The sequence below is a fragment of the Saccopteryx bilineata genome, chromosome 8, assembly GCF_036850765.1.
Source record: "Saccopteryx bilineata isolate mSacBil1 chromosome 8, mSacBil1_pri_phased_curated, whole genome shotgun sequence".
Lineage (NCBI taxonomy): Eukaryota > Metazoa > Chordata > Mammalia > Chiroptera > Emballonuridae > Saccopteryx > Saccopteryx bilineata.
Genome location: NC_089497.1, coordinates 87,038,561 through 87,058,881, shown reverse-complemented (window position 1 = coordinate 87,058,881; position 20,321 = coordinate 87,038,561). Strand labels below are relative to the sequence as shown.

Here is a 20,321-nt window from a genome sequence, read left to right as displayed (position 1 = left end):
AATTTCAATTCACAAGCTGATACTAGAAAAATAATGTACTGTACAGCCTAGAAGAGGAGAGCCATGTGAAAACAGCCCTGTCGCCTCCAGAGCATATTTTGTATTGTAAGTCATTTGGTTTTCTATTACTTTTCCTTGAGGATTAGATTTTTTTCTAAATGTCAGAGACCGTGCTTTATTCTTACTCTATGTACTTTGTGTCATGCTTGGCACCTAGGAGAGACTCATAACAATTCCTGAATTAATAAATCATCAAAAAGGGTTCTGACAAAAATAAAAGTAATCAGAAAGAAAAGTATACTCCGAAAGATAAAATTGTTAGGTTAGATGGGACAAGGGTCTCCAGGTTTGGATCACTCACTAAATGTTAGTTACTCTTGCTAAATTTTAAAATATAACAATATTTTACATACCAGGTGTAAATAGGATGAGCTTGGCAGGATCTTAACTAGTTAAGTGTAGCCAATTGCAAAGAAATGTGCACTTGACCAAATAGTGAATATAAGCAAGGGCTAAGCCTCCGTTATGGGAAACAGAGCTTTGGTACGAACCCCATCTTTTTCTTGCTGCAAATAAATAAAACTACCTTGCAATAACCACCTCTCCTTTTTTAATGCAGCACCCCAGGTGGTGAACCTCTTGAGTTCAGTAACAAAAACAAGAAAATCAGCCTCAATTATTTTGCTTATAAACATAACAGTTGTGGTTTTATGCACAAATATGATTCTGAGTAGACAGAACTAACTTACAAAAACAGCCAACAGAACCTGGTTGGAAAAATACTAGGAGAGAAGACACAATTAAATTCTAGTTGAAAACGTCCTTTAAAATAAAGTTGCGAGTAAATTTCCTATGGTCCTGACACAACTTTTAACAAAAATGTGTAAGTTTTGGTTTTCTGAGTTTTATGATGTCCGTGGGTTCTAGAGAATAATCTACGGTAACATGACCTATCTTATTGTTTCTGCACTTCTTGTATGTTATACAAACTGGCATCCCTTTCCTTCACCACACAAAGCCTGAATTCGATGTAAATAACTGTATTAAAATTATTTCCAGCCTAGATTCAGAACCTTTTCTGGTATAACGCCCATCTTCCTCCAATGTTGCACATGCCCAGTGTGCCTACCGCTTTGCTCCGTTTTCGTGCATCAGATTTGTCTCTAGATAAGGGTGTCCAGGAAACTGGGCTCAGTTGGCTGATGCTAACTAACAAAAACAAAACCCAGGGGTTCCCAACAGCTTTCGGTTATGTAAATTGAAAAGCGTTGATCCGTCTCAGCTCAAAAGTTCTCCAGGGCCGAGAGCCCAGTACACAAAGCAGCTGTTCCAGAGGAAGGGAAGGATGATGGGAGAAGACAAGCACCTACAAGCCCCAGCATGCAGTGCGCAGCGTGGCTTATGGAAAGAAGCCTACGGTGCATCTCTGCCAGGCCTCGGTCTAGATGCAGGAGGATCACGAGACGCCAACTGTCGGCCGATCAGAATGCTGAGAATGAGGAAAACAGGCGGGTGCTGTGAGCGAGCCCTGAGGTCTATTTTTGACGCTCACTCTCTTGGGGGAACCCTGGCACGTTAGGCGTGTGTGCGTGTCTGAGGGGTACTTTGCGGGCCAGCCAGTTCAGCCCAGGCCTGCACTGGACCTCCACGGTCCTAGAGCCGCCGGAGTGGCCGAGGGACGCCCGACCCGGACGTGACATTGCCGGGGAGGACGCAGGGCGAGGCGGAGCGTGGCGTGGTGACGTTCTCCCAAGATGGCGGGGAGAGGGTGAAGGGAGAGTGGTCCCTGTCGGGTGGCTGTAGGTGAGTTCTCTCGTCGCCAGCCCCCGCCCCAGCTCACTGTCCGCTCTCTCCAGACCCTGGGTCCCTGCGGGGCAGGCATCTTGGAGTTCCAGCTCAGGTGGGGATGAAATTTGTCAACGTGAGAATCTTGGGCGAGGCAGCCCAGTGTCGGCCTTGGCTGCAACTTCTGCTGTGGTAAATAATTTGGGGGAGTGGGAGCCGGGCGAAGGACGGGGTGACAGAGCGGGGAGAGACCGGCGGCGGTTGTCACTCTGTTGCCACCTTGAGTGAGTCGGCGGAGGGAGGGGCGTGGCCTCTTCCGCGGAGGGACGGAGCCTGTGACTGCTCCGGCCCGGGTCTGGCGTCGCACCCCGTGGACTCGCGCGGCGCGCTTTGAAGCAACTGTGTGCACTCGGATGCTGACAGGTTTCGGTGATTTGAGAGCAGTTTTAAACAACTTGTACCCTGTCTTTTCCTCATTTATCCCCAGAAGTCATTTCTGAATTGTTCTCTTTCTCCTTAACCTACGTATGTCTTGAGCTTGAAAGTCTGAAGGTTCAATTGTTGCGAAAGCGAGCAATTTTGTGGTGCTATTTTTCTTCAGCTTGTGCAAGTGTTGGCTAAAATGAAACAAAGGTAGAAAGGACTTATCCCTTCAGCATTAAAAAAAAAAGAGATTTTTATTGATTTTAGAGGAGAGAGAGAGAGAGGGTGGGGAAGAGGAGCAGGAAGCATCAACTCGTAGTAGTTGTTTTTTGTATGGGGCTTGAACGGGCAATCCTCAGTTTCGAACCCTCAACTTCAGCATGCCACGTCGTCGCTTTATCCACTGAACCATCACAGGTCAGGCCCCTTCAGCATTTTTACCAGATCTGTTTGATAAAAAAACTTTTGTGGTGGTGGGGCAGGATAACACGGGAACTGGCTTTATTCCTGTTCTCTGTCTCTTCTTCCATTACCAATTGCTTGGGTGAAACGTTTGATGAAAATTTAGGATTACTAATTCACTATTTCTTTTTGTCTTTTAGAACAAGGGTAAAATTCCATTCTGGTATCAAAATGCAGTATTCGCACCACTGTGAGCACCTTTTAGAGAGACTGAACAAACAACGGGAAGCAGGTTTTCTTTGTGACTGCACCATAGTGATTGGGGAATTCCAGTTTAAAGCTCATAGGAATGTGCTTGCCTCATTTAGTGAGTATTTTGGTGCCATCTACAGAAGCACTTCTGAGAACAATGTCTTTCTTGATCAGAGTCAGGTGAAGGCAGATGGATTTAAGAAACTGTTGGAGTTTATATACACAGGAACCTTAAACCTTGACAGGTAAGTACACATTTTATTTCCTTTATAATGCTTATCAATAGTCATAAGAGCTAAGGTGGATTTGTATTTTTTACAGTTCCTGAACTTGGAATCTTCAGATATTGGTGTGCACAATGTTATTTTCTGTTTGTTTTTGAAATAAGTCATTATCATTGATTTTGATGGACAGACTATATATATATATATATTTTTGTATTTTTCTGAAGTTGGAAACAGGGAAGCAGACAGACTCCCGCATGCGTCCGACCAGGATCCACCCGGCACGCCCACCAGGGGGCGATGCTCTGCCCATCTGGGGCATCGCTCTGTTGCAACCAGAGCCATTCTAGCACCTGAGGCAGAGGCCATGGAGCCATCCTCAGCGCCCGGGCCAACTTTGCTCCAGTGGAGCCTTGGCTGCAGGAGGGGAAGAGAGAGACAGAGAGGAAGGAGAGGGGGAGGGGTAGAGAAGCAGATGGGCGCTTCTCCTGTGTGCCCTGGCTGGGAATTGAACCCGGGACTCCTGCATGCCAGGCTGACGCTCTACCACTGAGCCAACCGGCTAGTGTTCAGACTATCTCTGTCTCTCTCTCTCTCTCTCTCTCTCTCTCTCTCTCTATATATATATATATATATATATATATATTTTTTTTTTTTTTTTTTTTTTTTTTTTTTACAGAGGCAGAGATAGACAGGGACAGACAGACAGGAACGGAGAGAGATGAGAAGCATCAATCATCAGTTTCTCCTTGCGCGTTGCAACTTCTTAGTTGTTCATTGATTGCTTTCTCACATGTGCCTTGACCGTGGGCCTTCAGCAGACCGAGTAACCCCCTGCTGGAGCCAGCAACCTTGGGTCCAAGCTGGTGAGCTCTTTGCTCAAGCCAGATGAGCCCGCGCTCAAGCTGGCAACCTCTGGGTCTCGAACCTGGGTCCTTCCGCATCCCAGTCCGACGCTCTATCCACTGCGCCACCACCTGGTCAGGCCAGACTATATTTTTAAGCACAAAAAGTACAGATGTTAATATGAGTAAAACCTTGTTTCTGACACATTTGACTTAATTACTGAAATAAGCCTATGGTTTCAGTATGTAACTGGAGGATCAAACAATGCATTCTAAGTGAATTCTAGTTTCACCTTGCTTTTTGGTTTTCATGTTCCTCTGGTCTTCCTTATCCCTCACTTTCTATCCCCTACCTCTTAAGGTGTTTGGGGTGAAGGAATATAGATGGAGAAAGAAGGAAGAACCTCTGTTCATCTAGCACAGTGGTGGTCAACATGGTCCCTACCGCCCACTAGTGGGCGTTCCAGCTTTCATGGTGGGCAGTAGCAGAGCAACCAAAGTATAAATAAAAAGATAGATTTAATTATAATAAGTTGTTTTATAAAGATTTATTCTGCCAAACTTAGCAAAGATCTGACATGAAGTACTTGGTAAGTAATTATTGTTATATGCTTTAACTTCCTATAACTCTGCTTTATAAATTTTACAAAGTAAAGTTACTTCCCTACTTTATAAATCACCATGACTGTGGAACCAGTGGGCGGTTAGAAAATTTTACTACTAACAGCGATACAAAAATGGGCGGTAGGTATAAAAAGGTTGACTACCCCTGGTTTAGAAGTACTCCCATTTCCAACTACAAATAGCAATGTGCAGGACCTCTTCATGATATTGCTTCAGGAAAATAACTTCATTGGAATATAATTTCTATAAAGTTATCAATACTGATGCTTGAGTTAGTTCGAAGGTGCTAAACAGTTTTCTGATATGCTTAATGCTATCACTGCACTAACAAGTAAGTACTGAGGACTTCGATAATGTAGGCACTATGACTTCAGAACATAATGATCTATATAATTAGCTTAATACCAATACATTTATTAGTTTATGGGGGGGAAAGGTGGAGCAGATTAAAGGAAAGAGAATCCAAATCACCTTTATCATCTTTCTTCTATCTCTTCTGAAAGTGTGACATAGATTATGGGCTTTAGAATTAGATCTTGCCTGCAAGTCCCTATGTCCCTGAGCAAGACACAGTCTCTCTAGGTCTCAGTATTCCCACTGGTGAAAATTAGATGGTAATAACTGTCTTGGTGTTACTATAAAGATTAAAGATTTACCTGAAGGTGCATCTCCCAGTGAACATTGCTTTCCTTGATTTTCTCTTCTCTACCCTCCTCTCCCCCTTTAATTTAACATTTCTTGGAGAAAAGGTAGAATGAAACAACTGATTCTGCCATTCACTGATAATTACCATTAACATCTTGAAAAATATTCTTTCATTCTTTTCCAGATGATGTCTATAGATAGAAGCACATACACACATTAAGCAAAATCTTTCCTTCTCTTTCATATCGCAGCTTATCGTGGAAATACACCTTTTTATTTTTTGTTGTTCACTTAGAAAGAGAGGAAAGGGGTGTGGAGGAAGAAGAGAGAGCAACATTGGTTTGTTGTTCTACTTATGCATTCATTGGTTGATTCTTGAATGTGCCATACCCCCAGTCGAACCCACAACCTTGGCATATCAGGACAATGTTCTAACCAACTTAGTACCCAGCCAGGGCCTGGAAATAAATCTGTTCAAAAAACTAGAATCATGATGTTCCTTAATACTTTTGAAAAAGAAACATTCATGCTCTTTGGGAATTATTTTTTAAATGTTGGTGTAATGAAATCTTTAAATCAGTTCTGTTTAAGTTTAATAAATGAACAGCAGTGTCACATTTTAATCTCATGATAAGTTAGTAAAATTTGCTAAATAATTGACTCCACAGAGCCTCTGATTAAAATTTAGAATATTTAATATAAAATAACCATAAAAACCAGTGAATTTTTATTGCTCTTCAAATTTAACATTTTCTCTTTCTCACTTAACTTTGCTGACAAAATCTTGAGTTGATCTGAATACACTGAAGAGCATCTGACTTTGCACTCTCATGCAAAGAACCAGTGTGAAGAAGAGCCAGATGTTTTGCTCAATCTTTTTTGGTACATATCTTTTCCGGGGAGCCAATTGTTTGAGCCCAGCCACAAATGTAAAAGAAGACTTTACCAAAAATAGAAAGTCTGTATAATTTAATGATAAAAGAAACCCAGAATAACGGAGAAAAGTTATTGCTTTGGACCTTTGATCCTTCACTTGTATGCAAAATGGGGATTACAGTAGATTTCATAGGCATGTTCTGAGGATTGAATGAACTACTCATAAAAAGCATTTAGCCAGATACCTGCAATATGTAATTAAATGACTTTCAATGACTGTTCAAAAAGTGAAAGCAAAATTTCAAGCACTGAAACTTCATGCTTTTAAGCAAAAGCACATCAGTTGTTGACATGAACAAATATTGATTGGTTCTCTTAATGGTAATTGAGATTACAGGCTGCCTGTGAAAGAGCTAATAATTTATATGAATATGTATGTATTGATGTTTTAGTGTGACTTAGTGCTACTTCATATTGGTCACAAAGACTTTCTGACCTTGTTGTTATCTGTATGGTGTTTCATTTTATGGAGCAGGAAGCACAATTATAATATGAGACCACAGTATAAAAAGTAATAGAGTAAATTTGGCTTTCATTTTAGTGGTGTCTCTCATTTATTGTAACTTAATAATAGATTATGTAACATCAGTAGAAATGCTTAAGAAGAAACGTCATGTTTTTAGAGAATGACAATGCTATACATATGGAAAAAACAGTTCATTATAAAAGATGAATAAGCTTATATTTGTATCTGGGGCATTTGTGTTGTATCTTTGCAAATAAAGAATTACCTTGAGTATAAAGATTACTGATTATACACATTCTGGAATTATAGCCAAGAGCCATAAGAATAACCTAAGTGTTGTTTTCTTATTTAAGGGAAAGTCTGAATTTGCAAACAGATTATGTTCCAAAAGTGTATTTATAGTAAGTATGTTTAGGAACTTAGAATGGATTTTCCCAGAGAGTAAAATGTTCCTTAAACTGGTTACTAGGTTTCCAAACTAGCCTATAACTCTAGTTTATAATCAGCTGAAAAATGATTATGTGTTTAATAAAGGACAAGTTTTTAAAAGCTGTTGTAATGCAATAATTTCCAAAACATACCAGTGGCACCTGAAGCAAAGCAGGCTTAATTAGGTTATGAGAAAATGGGTAGAGATATGTATATGCTGTAGTACGTATACTTTTAGTGATTTGAGAGTTTCATGACACTAGGTATTACAGCATTTCAAATTTTACTTTTTTTTAATAAAAGAAAGATGTATTAAGAGTGCTATATTTATATTATTGGCTATGACTAAAACCCTTTTCTGGCTCACACATGTAATGAATAAGGAAAAGAGTTATTTTTTTTCCTGGAGAGTTAAATAATATTTGGGAAAAATGGCAAGTAGAAAGGTTACTTGAGGAAGGTGGGTAGGGATGTGTGTGTGTTGTCTCCTCAAATAATTAAAAGGTTCACATTTTTAGTGTTAATACCAACTCAGTTCTGATTTTACAGCTGAGAAAATTGGAGTACCCAAAGGTACTAACTTAACTTGAATTAACTCAGTTTAATAATTTCAGAGCCAGTACTAGAATAATCTAACAACCTTTTACTACATTGTAAACTTTTGGAGGGAAGAAACTGATATTTCTTAATAGCCCTGTTAGTACCACACACGGTGGTTGCTCAATAAATGTGGACTGGAATGTTGAACAGAGTAATTTCACTTTTGTATATAATCCTAGTATGACAACCTCTCTAGCTAACTTGTGTTGGTATCACACACACATACAAAGTGGAAGACTTACAAAAGGAACCACATTCTAAAACCTGTTCCTCCAATTGTGATCGATGGACCAGCAGCATTGGCCATCACCAGGAGTGTGTTAGAAATGCAGACTCGCAGGCCCCACCACAGACCTACTGAATCTGAATCTACATTTAATAAGTTCCTTTGGTGATTCACATGCAAAAGAAAATTTGAAAAGCACCATTAAAGTCCCTTTTAGAAGGAAGAGAGCTGAGGAAGGTAATAGGACCCTATTGTCTATCCAGAAAAGTTAGTTGCTAGCTGAAAAGGTCTTGGGTTGAACGGGAGGAGGCAGGAAGTTGCCAAAGTTACTTTTATGTTCCAAGTGTTTTTATTTTTAAACGGGTAGAAAATTTAATGCTTTTTTTTTTTCTGTAGTGGTACATAGATAGCTTTGAATAACCATTATCTTTTCAAGTTCTGTAAAGCTAGAGATTTTGTCTAAACATTACTCTGAGTGAATGAATGAATTTTATAGATTTGTTCTCTTTGTGCCTTTCGTAGCATTCTGCTTCATTAGGTCTTTAAAAGACATTGAAATATATGTGCAGCTCTGTTTCAAAAACAGTTTTCCTTTGATCAGAATATTGTCATTTAGCCTTGTTTCCTTACAGTTGGAATGTTAAAGAAATTCATCAGGCTGCTGACTATCTCAAAGTGGAAGAGGTGGTCACTAAATGTAAAATAAAGATGGAAGATTTTGCTTTTATTGCTAATCCCTCTTCTACAGAGATATCTAGTATTACTGGAAATATTGAATTGAATCAACAGACTTGTCTTCTTACTCTACGAGATTATAACAATCGAGAGAAGTCAGAAATGTCTACAGCTGTAGTTCAGGCAAATTCTAAACAAGGGGCTTTAGCAAAGAAGACATCTCAAACTAAAAAGAAGAAGGCCTTCAACTCCCAGAAAACAGGGCAGAATAAAACAGTGCAATATCCTAGTGACATTTTAGAGAATGCATCTGTTGAATTATTCCTAGATGCAAATAAATTATCCACACCTGTAATAGAACAGGTTGCACAAAGAAATGATAATTCAGAACTTGAGTTGACATCAGTTGTGGAAAATACTTTTCCAGCACAAGATATTGTGCAAACTGTGACAGTGAAACGGAAACGTGGAAAATCACAGCCAAACTGTGCTCTCAAAGAACACTCTATGTCTAATATAGATAGTGTCAAGAACTCTTATGAACTGGAGAGCTCTGGGGAAGAGCTGGATCAGAGGTATTCCAAGGCCAAGCCTATGTGTAACACATGTGGGAAAGTGTTTTCAGAAGCCAGCAGCTTGAGAAGGCACATGAGGATACATAAAGGAGTCAAACCTTATGTTTGCCACTTGTGTGGAAAGGCATTTACCCAGTGTAATCAGCTGAAAACACATGTAAGAACTCATACAGGTAAGACTGGTTTTGTGGGAGATATAGCTCCTTTTATACTGTGACTGAAATAATACTTTTTATAGTGAATCTTTTAATATACAGTATTAACTGCTTGTGGCCCAAATTTGATAGATATTTGTATTTATAAAAGTATTTAGCATGCTAAACTATTGAAAATTTCTTCGTAATTGTGAGCAAGTGTTTAATGGCTATTTGTTTTATTATAACTGTCACTCGTAGCTGTAATACCTGAGCTCTTTATACCATTTCCCCTCATAGTTAAAATAAGCATAAATTTAGGTATTTAACAAAAAGATATTAAAATGGATAAAGAGAATAAAGTAATTACAACTCAGGCCAATTCTGAGATTTTGCCAACACATCTCACCACCTGCTCCTAGGATTTTGTCAACCTCTGAACGTCTTTTAGCATTATGCAATATTCCTTTCTCAGCTTCTGCATTTACCTTTATTGGTATACTTAGATTTTTATTTTTGAAGATGCATTATATATTTCTCTCACTGATCACTTTTTATTATTATGAATTAAGAAACACTAATTTCTTTTAACTCCACTGGTATTTTCAGGAGTCAATCTGGAAGGAGAGCTCCTATTCTTTTTACTTCTAGCAATTAACATTTTCTGAATACTGAAACTAGTATCGTTGATAGACTCTTGAAAGCTTTTATGACTTAAATAATTAAAACAATACTTTTTCCTAAATATAGATTTTATTTACTTTTAGGTGAGAAGCCGTACAAATGTGAATTGTGTGATAAAGGATTTGCTCAGAAATGCCAGCTAGTCTTCCATAGTCGAATGCATCATGGTGAGGAAAAACCCTATAAATGTGATGTGTGCAATTTACAATTTGCAACTTCTAGCAATCTCAAGATTCATGCAAGGTAAAAAACAAAAAAAAGTTGTTTGATCTTAGAGTCTATCCTTCACCATAGTCTTGTGAATAGACTACTATATTAGGGTTCAGGACAGTAGAGTTTAATTGTGGTTCTACCGTACAATATTCTTAGCAAAGTCAAGGAAGTAATGGCTGGAGGGAAATAAGCTGAGAATGGTAATAAGGCGTCTAGGTTATTTTTGTTTTGTTTTGTTTTTTTACAGAGACAATGTCAGAGAGAGGGATAGACAGGGACAGACAGACAGGAACGGAGAGATGAGAAGCATCAATTATTAGTTTTTCGTTGCGCATTGCAACACCTTAATTGTTCATTGATTGCCTTCTCATATGTGCCTTGACCGCGGGCCTTCAGCAGACCAGGTAACCCTTTGCTCGAGCCAGTGACCTTGAGTCCAAGCTGGTGAGCTTTTGCTCAAACCAAATGAGCCCTCGCTCAAGCTGACAAGCTTGGTGTCTCGAACCTGGGTCTTCTACAGCCCAGTCCGAGGCTCTATCCACTGCGCCACCACCCAGTCAGGCGTGTCTAGGTTTTATAGGCCATTATAAAGCTTTTATTCTTGAGAGTGAGAAATAACTGTTGTGATGTTGCTTGCCTAAGAGGATCACTCTGGCTCCTATATTCAGAATAGATTGTAGAATTATAAGAATGGAAGCAAATGTAGCACTTAGGAAGATCTGGGTGAGAGTGATGCTGATTTGGCTAGAGTGGTAGCAGTGGGAAACAAATGGTTGTCAGATTCTGGATATATTTATAAATGTAGGAAAACAACTTGCTGCAGATTGGATGTGGGGTAAGAAAGAAAGAAAGAGAGAAGAGAACAAGAGAAAGGAAGAAAAGTAGAATCAGATGATTTTAACATTTTGAGCCTGACCACTTGAAAGGATGGAATTCATTAACTGAAATGTGGGGCAAAATTGTAGTTAGAGCCATTTAGGCATGAGTACAGGAGTTGTCGGAGTAGAATTCTAAACATGTTAAATTTTAGATAACTATTAGACATCTGAATGGTAGCTAAGTTGGTTGTCTAAGCCTAAAATTCAGGAGACTGATTTGATCTGAAGAAAGAACTTTGGGAGTTTTCAACATGTAGTTAGTTATTTTAAGTCATAACACTGGATGAAGTCACCAAGAGATGAATGTGCATAGAAAAGGGATCAAAGGTCTGAAGTCATCAGACATTCTAAGAGTTCTGGGGAAGAACCAGCAAAGGTGACTAGGAAGGAGGGGCAAATACAGGAGGAAAACCAGAAGAGTGGGCTGCCCCAGAACCCTGGGGAAGAAACTGATTCCACAAGGAGTGGTTAGCTTTGTCAAATTCTGGTGATAGGTAGATGAAGACAGAATTGACTTGAACTTAGCAAAGTGAGAGGTCAGCAGTGCTTTTGACAAAAGCAGTATTAATAGAGGATAGTGGAGAGAGATTAGTAGAGAAGAAACAAAAATAGGACAGTTGGAAACTCAACTTTTTGCTAAGCGGGAGCAGAGAAATGGAGGAGCAAGTGAAGTCAAGGGTCTTTTTTAATATGAGGGACATCAGTATTTTCATATGCTACAGTCCAGTGGGGTGGGAAAATAGATGATGTAGGATGGAGGAAAATCCAGGAGTGATAGGGAGTAGGCAAGGGGGTTGGGAGGACAGTTTGTTAAGTATACAAATGGGAGTAGTGGGCTTCAGATGAACTGTCACACTCAGTCAACAAGAAGGAAAGCAGATTATATTTATATAAGTATAGATTATAGGTGGAGAGTTGTGATGGTGGATATTTCTGATTGCTTAAATTTTTCTCAGTGAAATAGGAAGCAGAGTAATCAGTTAAGAATGAAGATAGGTGAAGAGAGGTGCTGGACGTTTGAAGGAAAGAGTTTGAAAAGTAAATGAATGTACTGGGGAACACAGAGGAGGGGAGGATGGGAAACTAGAATCTATGTAAACACAATAAATTAATAAAAAAAATAAATGAATAGACAAGCAATAATAGTTGCCTGCATTTTTAGAGGTGTGCTTGACAATCATATAAAAATGATGGCAATACTTTTTCAAATGTCTTCAGAACTGATGTTTGATAACCAAAACATTGAAACCGTTGGCTTTAAATACATTTAATTGGTTTATTAAAATGAGATGAAATAAACTACTGTATGAAAAATGTTTGCTATATAAATTGACTTCCAAATTGTCTTACTTAACTTTGTATTTATTTACTAATAGGAAGCATAGTGGAGAGAAGCCATATGTCTGTGATAGGTGTGGACAGAGATTTGCCCAGGCCAGCACTCTGACCTATCATGTTCGCAGACATACTGGAGAAAAGCCTTATGTGTGCGATACATGTGGGAAGGCATTTGCTGTCTCTAGTTCTCTTATCACTCATTCTCGAAAACATACAGGTAAGAATTTGATGTGAAGAGACTGCTCAAAATAAAGTTGTAAGTGAAAGAAAAGGGAAAATTGAGGCTTTACAGAGAGTAGATTACAGACTTTGTATTTATATATATATATATATATATCTGTTATGTTTGTGCTTTCTGAAGCTTTTTACATTTATGATTTTTAGATAAATATTAGATATAAAATACGTATTTTCTAGAATAATACAGCATGGGTGCAATTTTTTATCATGTAACATATACATTAAAATCGTATAATTTTGACAATATATAAACTTGACATATTTTATAACCTTAGAAAAACTCCTTCGCCTCTTGAAGTTTCATTTCCCTTGGATAAAACTGTAGAGTGAAATTAAGGGGTAGAGGTAGGTTTGGGTAGAACATGGATTTTATAACTACTTAGGACTTTTCCTACACACACATTCTAAGATTTGCAAATTAAAACAGATACTTTAAATGCAAAGTATCAGTTTTGAAACAAATTCTGTTCAAAGATTTTCATTTTTTTATAGGGTATATTTCTTAATAGATCTTTTCTAATTAATTTCATTGATTTTAATATAGTAGATGCAAGAATTAAAGTATGGATTGATGAACTTATATGTTTTTAATCATATAAAATCTAATTTCTTGTCCAACTCTAGTGTACTAAAAGGACATTAGCAGAAATAGTTTTATATATGAAAAGCATCAGGTTACATGAGTAGTATAAAATAATTACCTGTACTAATATTCATTTCAGTTGGATAACACTGAAAATACCTCTAAAATACAATATAAAGAGGTTTTAATTTAAATAATATTTTAGAACAGCTTACTTTAGATTATTGTAATTGATAAATATTATATTGGTATAGTACACCACTTCGCTATCTTTTATTTTCCATCTAGGTGAAAAACCATACATATGTGGTATTTGTGGGAAAAGTTTTATTTCCTCAGGAGAGCTCAACAAACACTTTCGATCCCATACAGGTCTGTGTTTAGGGAGAACGTGTTACTTTTTGTTCTCTCTAATTTCTTTTTATATAAACCTTGACTTTTAAACCATTATGGACTATATGGTATTTAGTTATATTTTATAGTAATAATTTAATGCATAAATATCAATCTTCCATTTGCTTATTTTGCTTTTTTAGTTTGGAGTGGGAGTTAAATTTGGTCGAGAATTGTATAGATTTTTTAAGAGGTATTGCCAGATAATAGATTTTTAAATGATTGGGATTCAATTGCACAGATATACCAAGAAATGAAAAGGAATCAGTAATAAGATACTAGATTTTCTTATTAAACTGTTCAGTATGCAAGTTTTAGGAATAAATTTTAATACTGACATGTTTATTGTAAAAGGTAATATGTAAGTTATATGAAAAAAGTGTTGAATATAAAAAAAATTTAAACAAGAGTCCTTTGAATATGTGCTGTTCTGAGCTTTTCTTTTTAAAAAATTGTCCCTCATAAGTACTGTTTAGAATAGTGTGAGCACCTAAGAGACATTTAATACATTTATGACAACTTCTATATTCTCATGCTGTTTAGTTTGCAACATAAAGCATCCAACAGTTCTTCTTTGAAAATAATTATGATTTGGTAGGATTTGATTGTCAGGTTTTGTTTTTTTAAAGGACTTTCTAATTTGTAATCTACCTGAGAACAGAAACGATAACTCTGCTTTTTCTCTCTCCCCACTACATCTCTTAGTCACAGTCTGGCATATAATTGCACTCAGTAAATGTCTTGATAGAAATAAAAGAGTACTTTTTTTGTTTGTTTCTTTTTGGTTAAAATTTTTATTAATGAAATGCTCACTTTTACCTAAAATGGTGATGCTTTACTTAAAGGAGTGCCTATATGTATAGAAGTTTTTATTTCATTGTATTAGAATCAAGAGATTAAAATGGTAATTTTAAACTAAATTTAAACAGTGTAGTAATGTTTGCTTTTGTATTCATAAACATTGATATTTTGTTTTAGCTTCTAAAATATTGAGGTTTTCAACTGTTAACTTGTTTTTCAGGAGAAAGACCATTTATCTGCGAATTATGTGGAAATTCTTACACAGATATTAAAAATTTAAAGAAGCACAAAGCAAAAGTTCATTCTGGTAAATGTTTATGTTTTATAAAATTTGGTGCTCTTATTTTGGTGCCACCTCTTAAAATGCTGAGATGTGCATTATAACAGTGCAAAACAGAGTTTTTAATAAAAACTAGATAACACATAAAGAAGGTAGCTTTATGATTTGCATATAAGTTCACTCTGAATTTTTCATATTGACCTTCTAATAAATAATATTTTCTACCGACAGTTTTAGAAATGAAGGAATATATAAGTAAACTGTATATCACTATTCCCCAGACTAGAGTCTGGGTTGTCTAGAGCTTACTGTAGTTATATGAAGAAGGGGTCATAATGAACACTAATCAAGAGATGTATCTATAAAAGAAAATAAGGAAATGGGAAACCCCAGCGTGTAATTATATAGAAAAACAAAAGGCTAGACTACAGCATTTTATTTTATTTATTTATTTTTTACAGAGACAGAGAGAGGGATAGACAGGGACAGACAGGAACAGAGAGATGAGAAGCATCAATCATCAGTTTTTCGTTGCAGCACCTTAGTTGTTCATTGATTGCTTTCTCATATGTGCTTTGACTGTGGGCCTTCAGCAGACCGAGTAACCCCTTGCTCGAGCCAGCGACCTTGGGTCCAAGCTGGTGAGCTTTGCTCAAACCAGATGAGCCTGCGCTCAAGCTGACGACCTCGGGGTCTTGAACCTGGGTCCTTCACATCCCAGTCCAATGCTCTATCCACTGCGCCACCACCTGGTCAGGCAAGACTACAGCATTTTAAATTTATTGCTTAAAATGAGTTATTGAAAAAGTTACACTGTGCTTACTGTTTTCTTCTGTCATAATTAGAAATAAAACACCAGGTTTCTTCAGTGTATAGAAATGATATTGAGTCTCTGTTAGTAAACATAAGCATAAGGATTTAGTTAGTAACATCTGAAAACTGCATTGAGTCTTTAATTCAACAAAAATTTAATAAATACTTCTAAATACTCATAGCTCCAGGGTATCTGAAGTTGAACAAGGTGTAGTCTAATCTTTCAAGAATTTAAAATCTGGTATGGGAGATCATAAATCTAAATAAATATGATTATAAGACAAAATGTAGGCTACACTAGAGAGAAGTGCTGAAGAAGAGAGTAAGTATTTCTGGCAGGATGGAGAAGAGTTCAGAGGATAGAAATGGGAAAGGAAGGGCTTGTTCCAGGCAGCATTGTGAAGAGAGTCCCTGGGACAAGAAAGTGCAGGCTATGTTCTTGGCTGGATGAGCTGGCGAGTAGTCTGCAAGAACCAGCTTACACCTTTATAAAAGCAAAGTTCTGTCTAATGAGGACAGTGCAATTGACATCATGTCAGTACTTTGGATTGTCAGGAGCATGGTAAAGCTAGTGGAAAATTTGAAGGCAAAATGTATCTTCAGTCAGTGTTTTCCCTTGAGAAGAGCAGAATTTCTCACCTTTGAAAATACATGGAAGTGCCATATCTCTGAACTTCAATTTACAGACTAGTATGAATGAACATTAATATGGTCAGTGAACAATTACAGTATGTATTATGTGTATAGCACTATTAGCTACGTTGGTGGAGGTTTCAAGACATACTATTAAGTGTTAAATAACGAGAGGGGATGTGACGACAATATAGGAAACATTGATAAATGAGTGATAAAATAGATAAGAAACAGCTCACCCTGTACTAGAACAATTAAGCTCATTTTTTTTTTTTTTTTTTTTTGTATTTTTCTGAAGCTGGAAACGGGGAGAGACAGTCAGACAGACTCCCGATCCACCTGGCACACCCACCAGGGGCGACACTCTGCCCACCAGGGGGCGATGCTCTGCCGTGACCAGAGCCACTCCAGCGCCTGGGGCAGAGGCCAAGGAGCCATCCCCAGCGCCTGGGCCATCTTTGCTCCAATGGAGCCTCGGCGGCGGGAGGGGAAGAGAGAGATAGAGAGGAAGGGGGGGGGTGGAGAAGCAAATGGGCGCTTCTCTTCTGTACCCTGGCCTGGAATCGAACCTGGGTCCCCCGCACGCCAGGCCGACGCTCTACCGCTGAGCCAACCGGCCAGGGCAATTAAGCTCATTTTTATCATGGAGTTGGTGTTCAAACCTCGTCTTGATGCCCATGTTGGATTTACATAGATAAGAGGCAATTCAGCAAAGAGAAGTAGCCTGTATAAAAGTGTAGTTGGAATGCAAGTCTGGGGAGTGGTGAGGGTTTTGTTTTTAAAGATAATACAATGTTTTCCCCTTCCATTTCAGGGACAGATAAAATTCTAGATTCTAGTATGGAGGATCATCCCTTAAGTGAACAAGATTCTGTACAAAAAAGTCCTTTATCAGAAACTTTGGATGTGAAGCCTTCTGATATGACTTTACCACTAGCCCTTCCACTTGAGACTGAGGACCACCACATGCTGCTGCCTGTCACAGATAATCAGTCTCCCACATCAGATACATTGTTGAGGTCAACTGTGAATGGGTATTCAGAACCACAGTTGATTTTTTTACAACAATTATACTGACTTTGTGAGGAATATGGGGTTGCTAAAACATCTCTGGTAGTAAACAAAGATCTTTGGTAAGGTGCATATATTCATCTTAAATGATCATTTTGAGTTTTGGCCATTATTATTCATTCACTGAAGTAAAGGCACTTGATGCTGCATCATAACTGCAATGCCTGTTTTATTTTTGGCTTTTATGTCTAGATTATACATGCATCTTTTTAAGAAATGAATTATACTATAGTAGCACTATTTTGGGTGGTTAAGTTTCATTTTCTTTTAGAGCTGCCTTAATTTTATTTTATTTTTTGCCGTTAAGGATTGCCTTTCTTTTGTTGAAGTGGAATCTGTCAGAGGGATTTAAATTTTTTCTTCCCCTCAAAATTTAAGCAAAAGCTATGATGGTATCAGCCAAGAGTGTTGCTGTTACTAAGCCCCATGGGTTGATATATAAAATGAGGGAAAAAATAAAATTGCATATTTCCGCCTAAGAAAATTTAGATACTGAATAAGAATTGTGCTATTTCTCTATTAATATATCCCATTGGAGGTAACTTTTCAAATGAAATAAAAAGAGTATTCCTCTTAAAAGCTGGAAGACTATATAAATTTTTATTCATTTTAGAACTCGGTATTCTGGAGAAAACAGTGGTCAGTACCTTTCATTTTAGTTACCTGAAATTACATTTATAAAAAGAATTTAGATATTTGAGGGTTTTTTTCTTGTTAAAAGACAGTTTCAAAATTTGATTCAGGTTATGTTTTAATAGATTTTTAGATTACTGAAGATGACAAAAATAAACTGAGGTTTTAAAATTTTTGATAAGCCTCTCTTATACCTGTTAAGCACTTTTTAAAATATTAAATTCTAAAAAGAATTTTCTAAATATAAACAATGCATACTGTAAATCACTTGGCTTCTGAATTTGATACATTATATTACACAGATTTAAGAAATTAACTTCAATTACAAGTAAACATTTGAATTATCAGAAAGCCAGTTTATTAAACATTTTATATTTGTCCAGTTAGTTTTGAGTCTTAAAACTTTATAATAACCCACATTTGATGGTGATTGTAGCTTCATAGCAGTCCTTTTCCTTCCTAATGAACAGAAAATTCAGTATGTGGTATTTGCTAACACTCTTCCTGCTTTTTCCACATACTGATTTATTTTACTGTCTGTTCCTTGGACATTAAATTACCAGTTTCACAAAGTCAGTTCCTATACTGCTGATCATCATGGTGACATATTTTATTTCTGCCATTCATTAGTTGTGGCTTGTTTTTGGTTTTAAACTACACCTGTAATAAAGTTAATGTGTTTTTGTTGGTATTGATTTCTTTAATTGTATTTTCTCTGGGGTCCTGGTCATAGGAAACAACTAGAGGACATAATAAAATTGCTTAATTCTTGTAAACTGTAGAAATTGTCACCATTTCACAGCACACTCAGCATTTTCACAATAAATAGCCACCAGTGGGATTGACTTAATTGAAATGAATTTGAAATACTGCCTTACATTTCCATAAAATATTTAATTATTTAAGAACTCTTATCATGCATGTGTATATACAATTTATAAAGTTAAAAAATGTCCAGCTAATTTATTCTGGTTTAAATTCAAAGGGAATTTGTTGAAATAAGATTTTAAAGAAAATTAAAAGACTCAGTCTCTTTAAGAAATCTGAAATGGAGAGGTTATATTTAATTCATATCTTCATTAATCTAAGCATCTAATGAACAAAATTTCTTTCTAAAAACACTACAGTTATGTCAGAGTTCTGTGAGGGCAGTACACAAATTTCCTCTAACATGATGATAATTAGCATTTTGCTTTTGCATAGATTAGCCTTCAAATTTATTATTTTTAGTATTACTAGTTTGGAGTGGGTACGGTTGATTTACTGTGCTTTTTTTTCATCATGTTATCTGCTTCTTAAATAATTTTATTTTAAATTGGGATAGCTTGATGCTCTTACAGAATGATGACAGGTAAAGAAAGATTCGAGACTGAATGTCCTGTCTTGTCATTCTTCTCATGCCATCCTGTCATAATATGCATAGATGTAGTTCTATCTCATATTCTAAAACTCATAATTATCATGTTAGGTTTATCTTCAAGTAGGTTTATTATAATGCAGTATTCTGAGAAAGGTTTATTTTTATTTAAGTATTACTAGTTTTTTGGAGGTGTTCAGGATGCTGAAGATCTTACTGAGAATTTTCTAAATTTTGCTTTATATTTGTATTAGATATTTCCTACTGTATTGTTAGAGATCAGACTTTTTAAGAAGAAACCATAGATTATATATATTTAAATGATTTTTTGCTGTTTTTAAGTGGTACTGCTTTTGTTTGATTTCAAAGAAGTATTTTATGGACAAATACTAGGAAATGATTTTATTTTTTTCAAAAGAAATGGTTCTATCAGTTCTCTTGCAACAGAAGTTTATCACTTTGTTTTAATTCTATAGAAATTGTGCAAATTAGTTGAAATGTATTTATATAAAGACAGTATACATGTATTCATTTTTTAAAATATCCAAGAGTAGTAGTTGTAATATGGATGCATATCAGTAACATGTTTATGGAATAATGATATCCAAGCCTCATCTGACTTTAGGCTTGCTCAGTCAGACAATCTTCAGGAGATATGTGTGTTGGCAAAGCCCCCGGGTTATGTTCATGTATACTACACATTGAGAACTATTATCCTAAATATTTCTTTATGTTCTTCTTTTGAGAAGCATTTGTAAGTAAAGTTCTTGATTAACTTTCCATCTATTACTCAGAGATTTTGAGTCTACAGGACTTAGCTTCATTTACCACCAAGTAAAAAGAAATTGTATTTTAATGCAGTATCTGTACATTCTAAATTTTTACTCATTATTTATGAACCATATTGAGATTTGCTTATTGGAGCATTAATTTCTTGAGACAATGATATGGCTTACTCTTTTGTCTTTTTGCAGCCTCTGCCTCTGTTCATTCAAGAGAGATTTGATGTATCTGTTTAAGCAATTAAAGAAATATACAAATAGTAATCATCCAGAAATAGGGTACTCAGTTTTCAAGAAGAAAAGACTAAAACACTGGATGTGACCTGGCTGGCAAACTGCAGCTCGCAAGCCACATGCAGCTCTTTGGCCCCTTGAGTGTGG

At 36.7% G+C, this 20,321-nt stretch overlaps 1 protein-coding gene across 6 annotated transcripts; it reads left to right on the top strand.

Moving 5' to 3' along the window:
- Positions 1-1,349: 1,349 nt before the first annotated feature.
- Positions 1,350-18,492, top strand: MYNN (myoneurin). 6 transcript variants are annotated; one of them, XM_066241818.1, is made up of 8 exons: positions 1,357-1,533; positions 2,811-3,107; positions 8,490-9,280; positions 10,009-10,168; positions 12,393-12,571; positions 13,466-13,549; positions 14,592-14,678; positions 16,912-18,492. In XM_066241818.1, exons 1-8 carry the CDS (start codon positions 1,487-1,489, stop codon positions 17,172-17,174), a joined length of 1,908 nt encoding a protein of 635 aa, XP_066097915.1. In that variant the 5' UTR covers positions 1,357-1,486; the 3' UTR covers positions 17,175-18,492. The 6 variants fall into 6 exon arrangements, with proteins under 6 accessions (XP_066097910.1, XP_066097915.1, XP_066097913.1 ...); XM_066241816.1 differs by lacking the exon at positions 1,357-1,533 and adding an exon at positions 1,544-1,900; XM_066241815.1 differs by lacking the exon at positions 1,357-1,533 and adding an exon at positions 1,545-1,803.
- Positions 18,493-20,321: the final 1,829 nt, after the last annotated feature.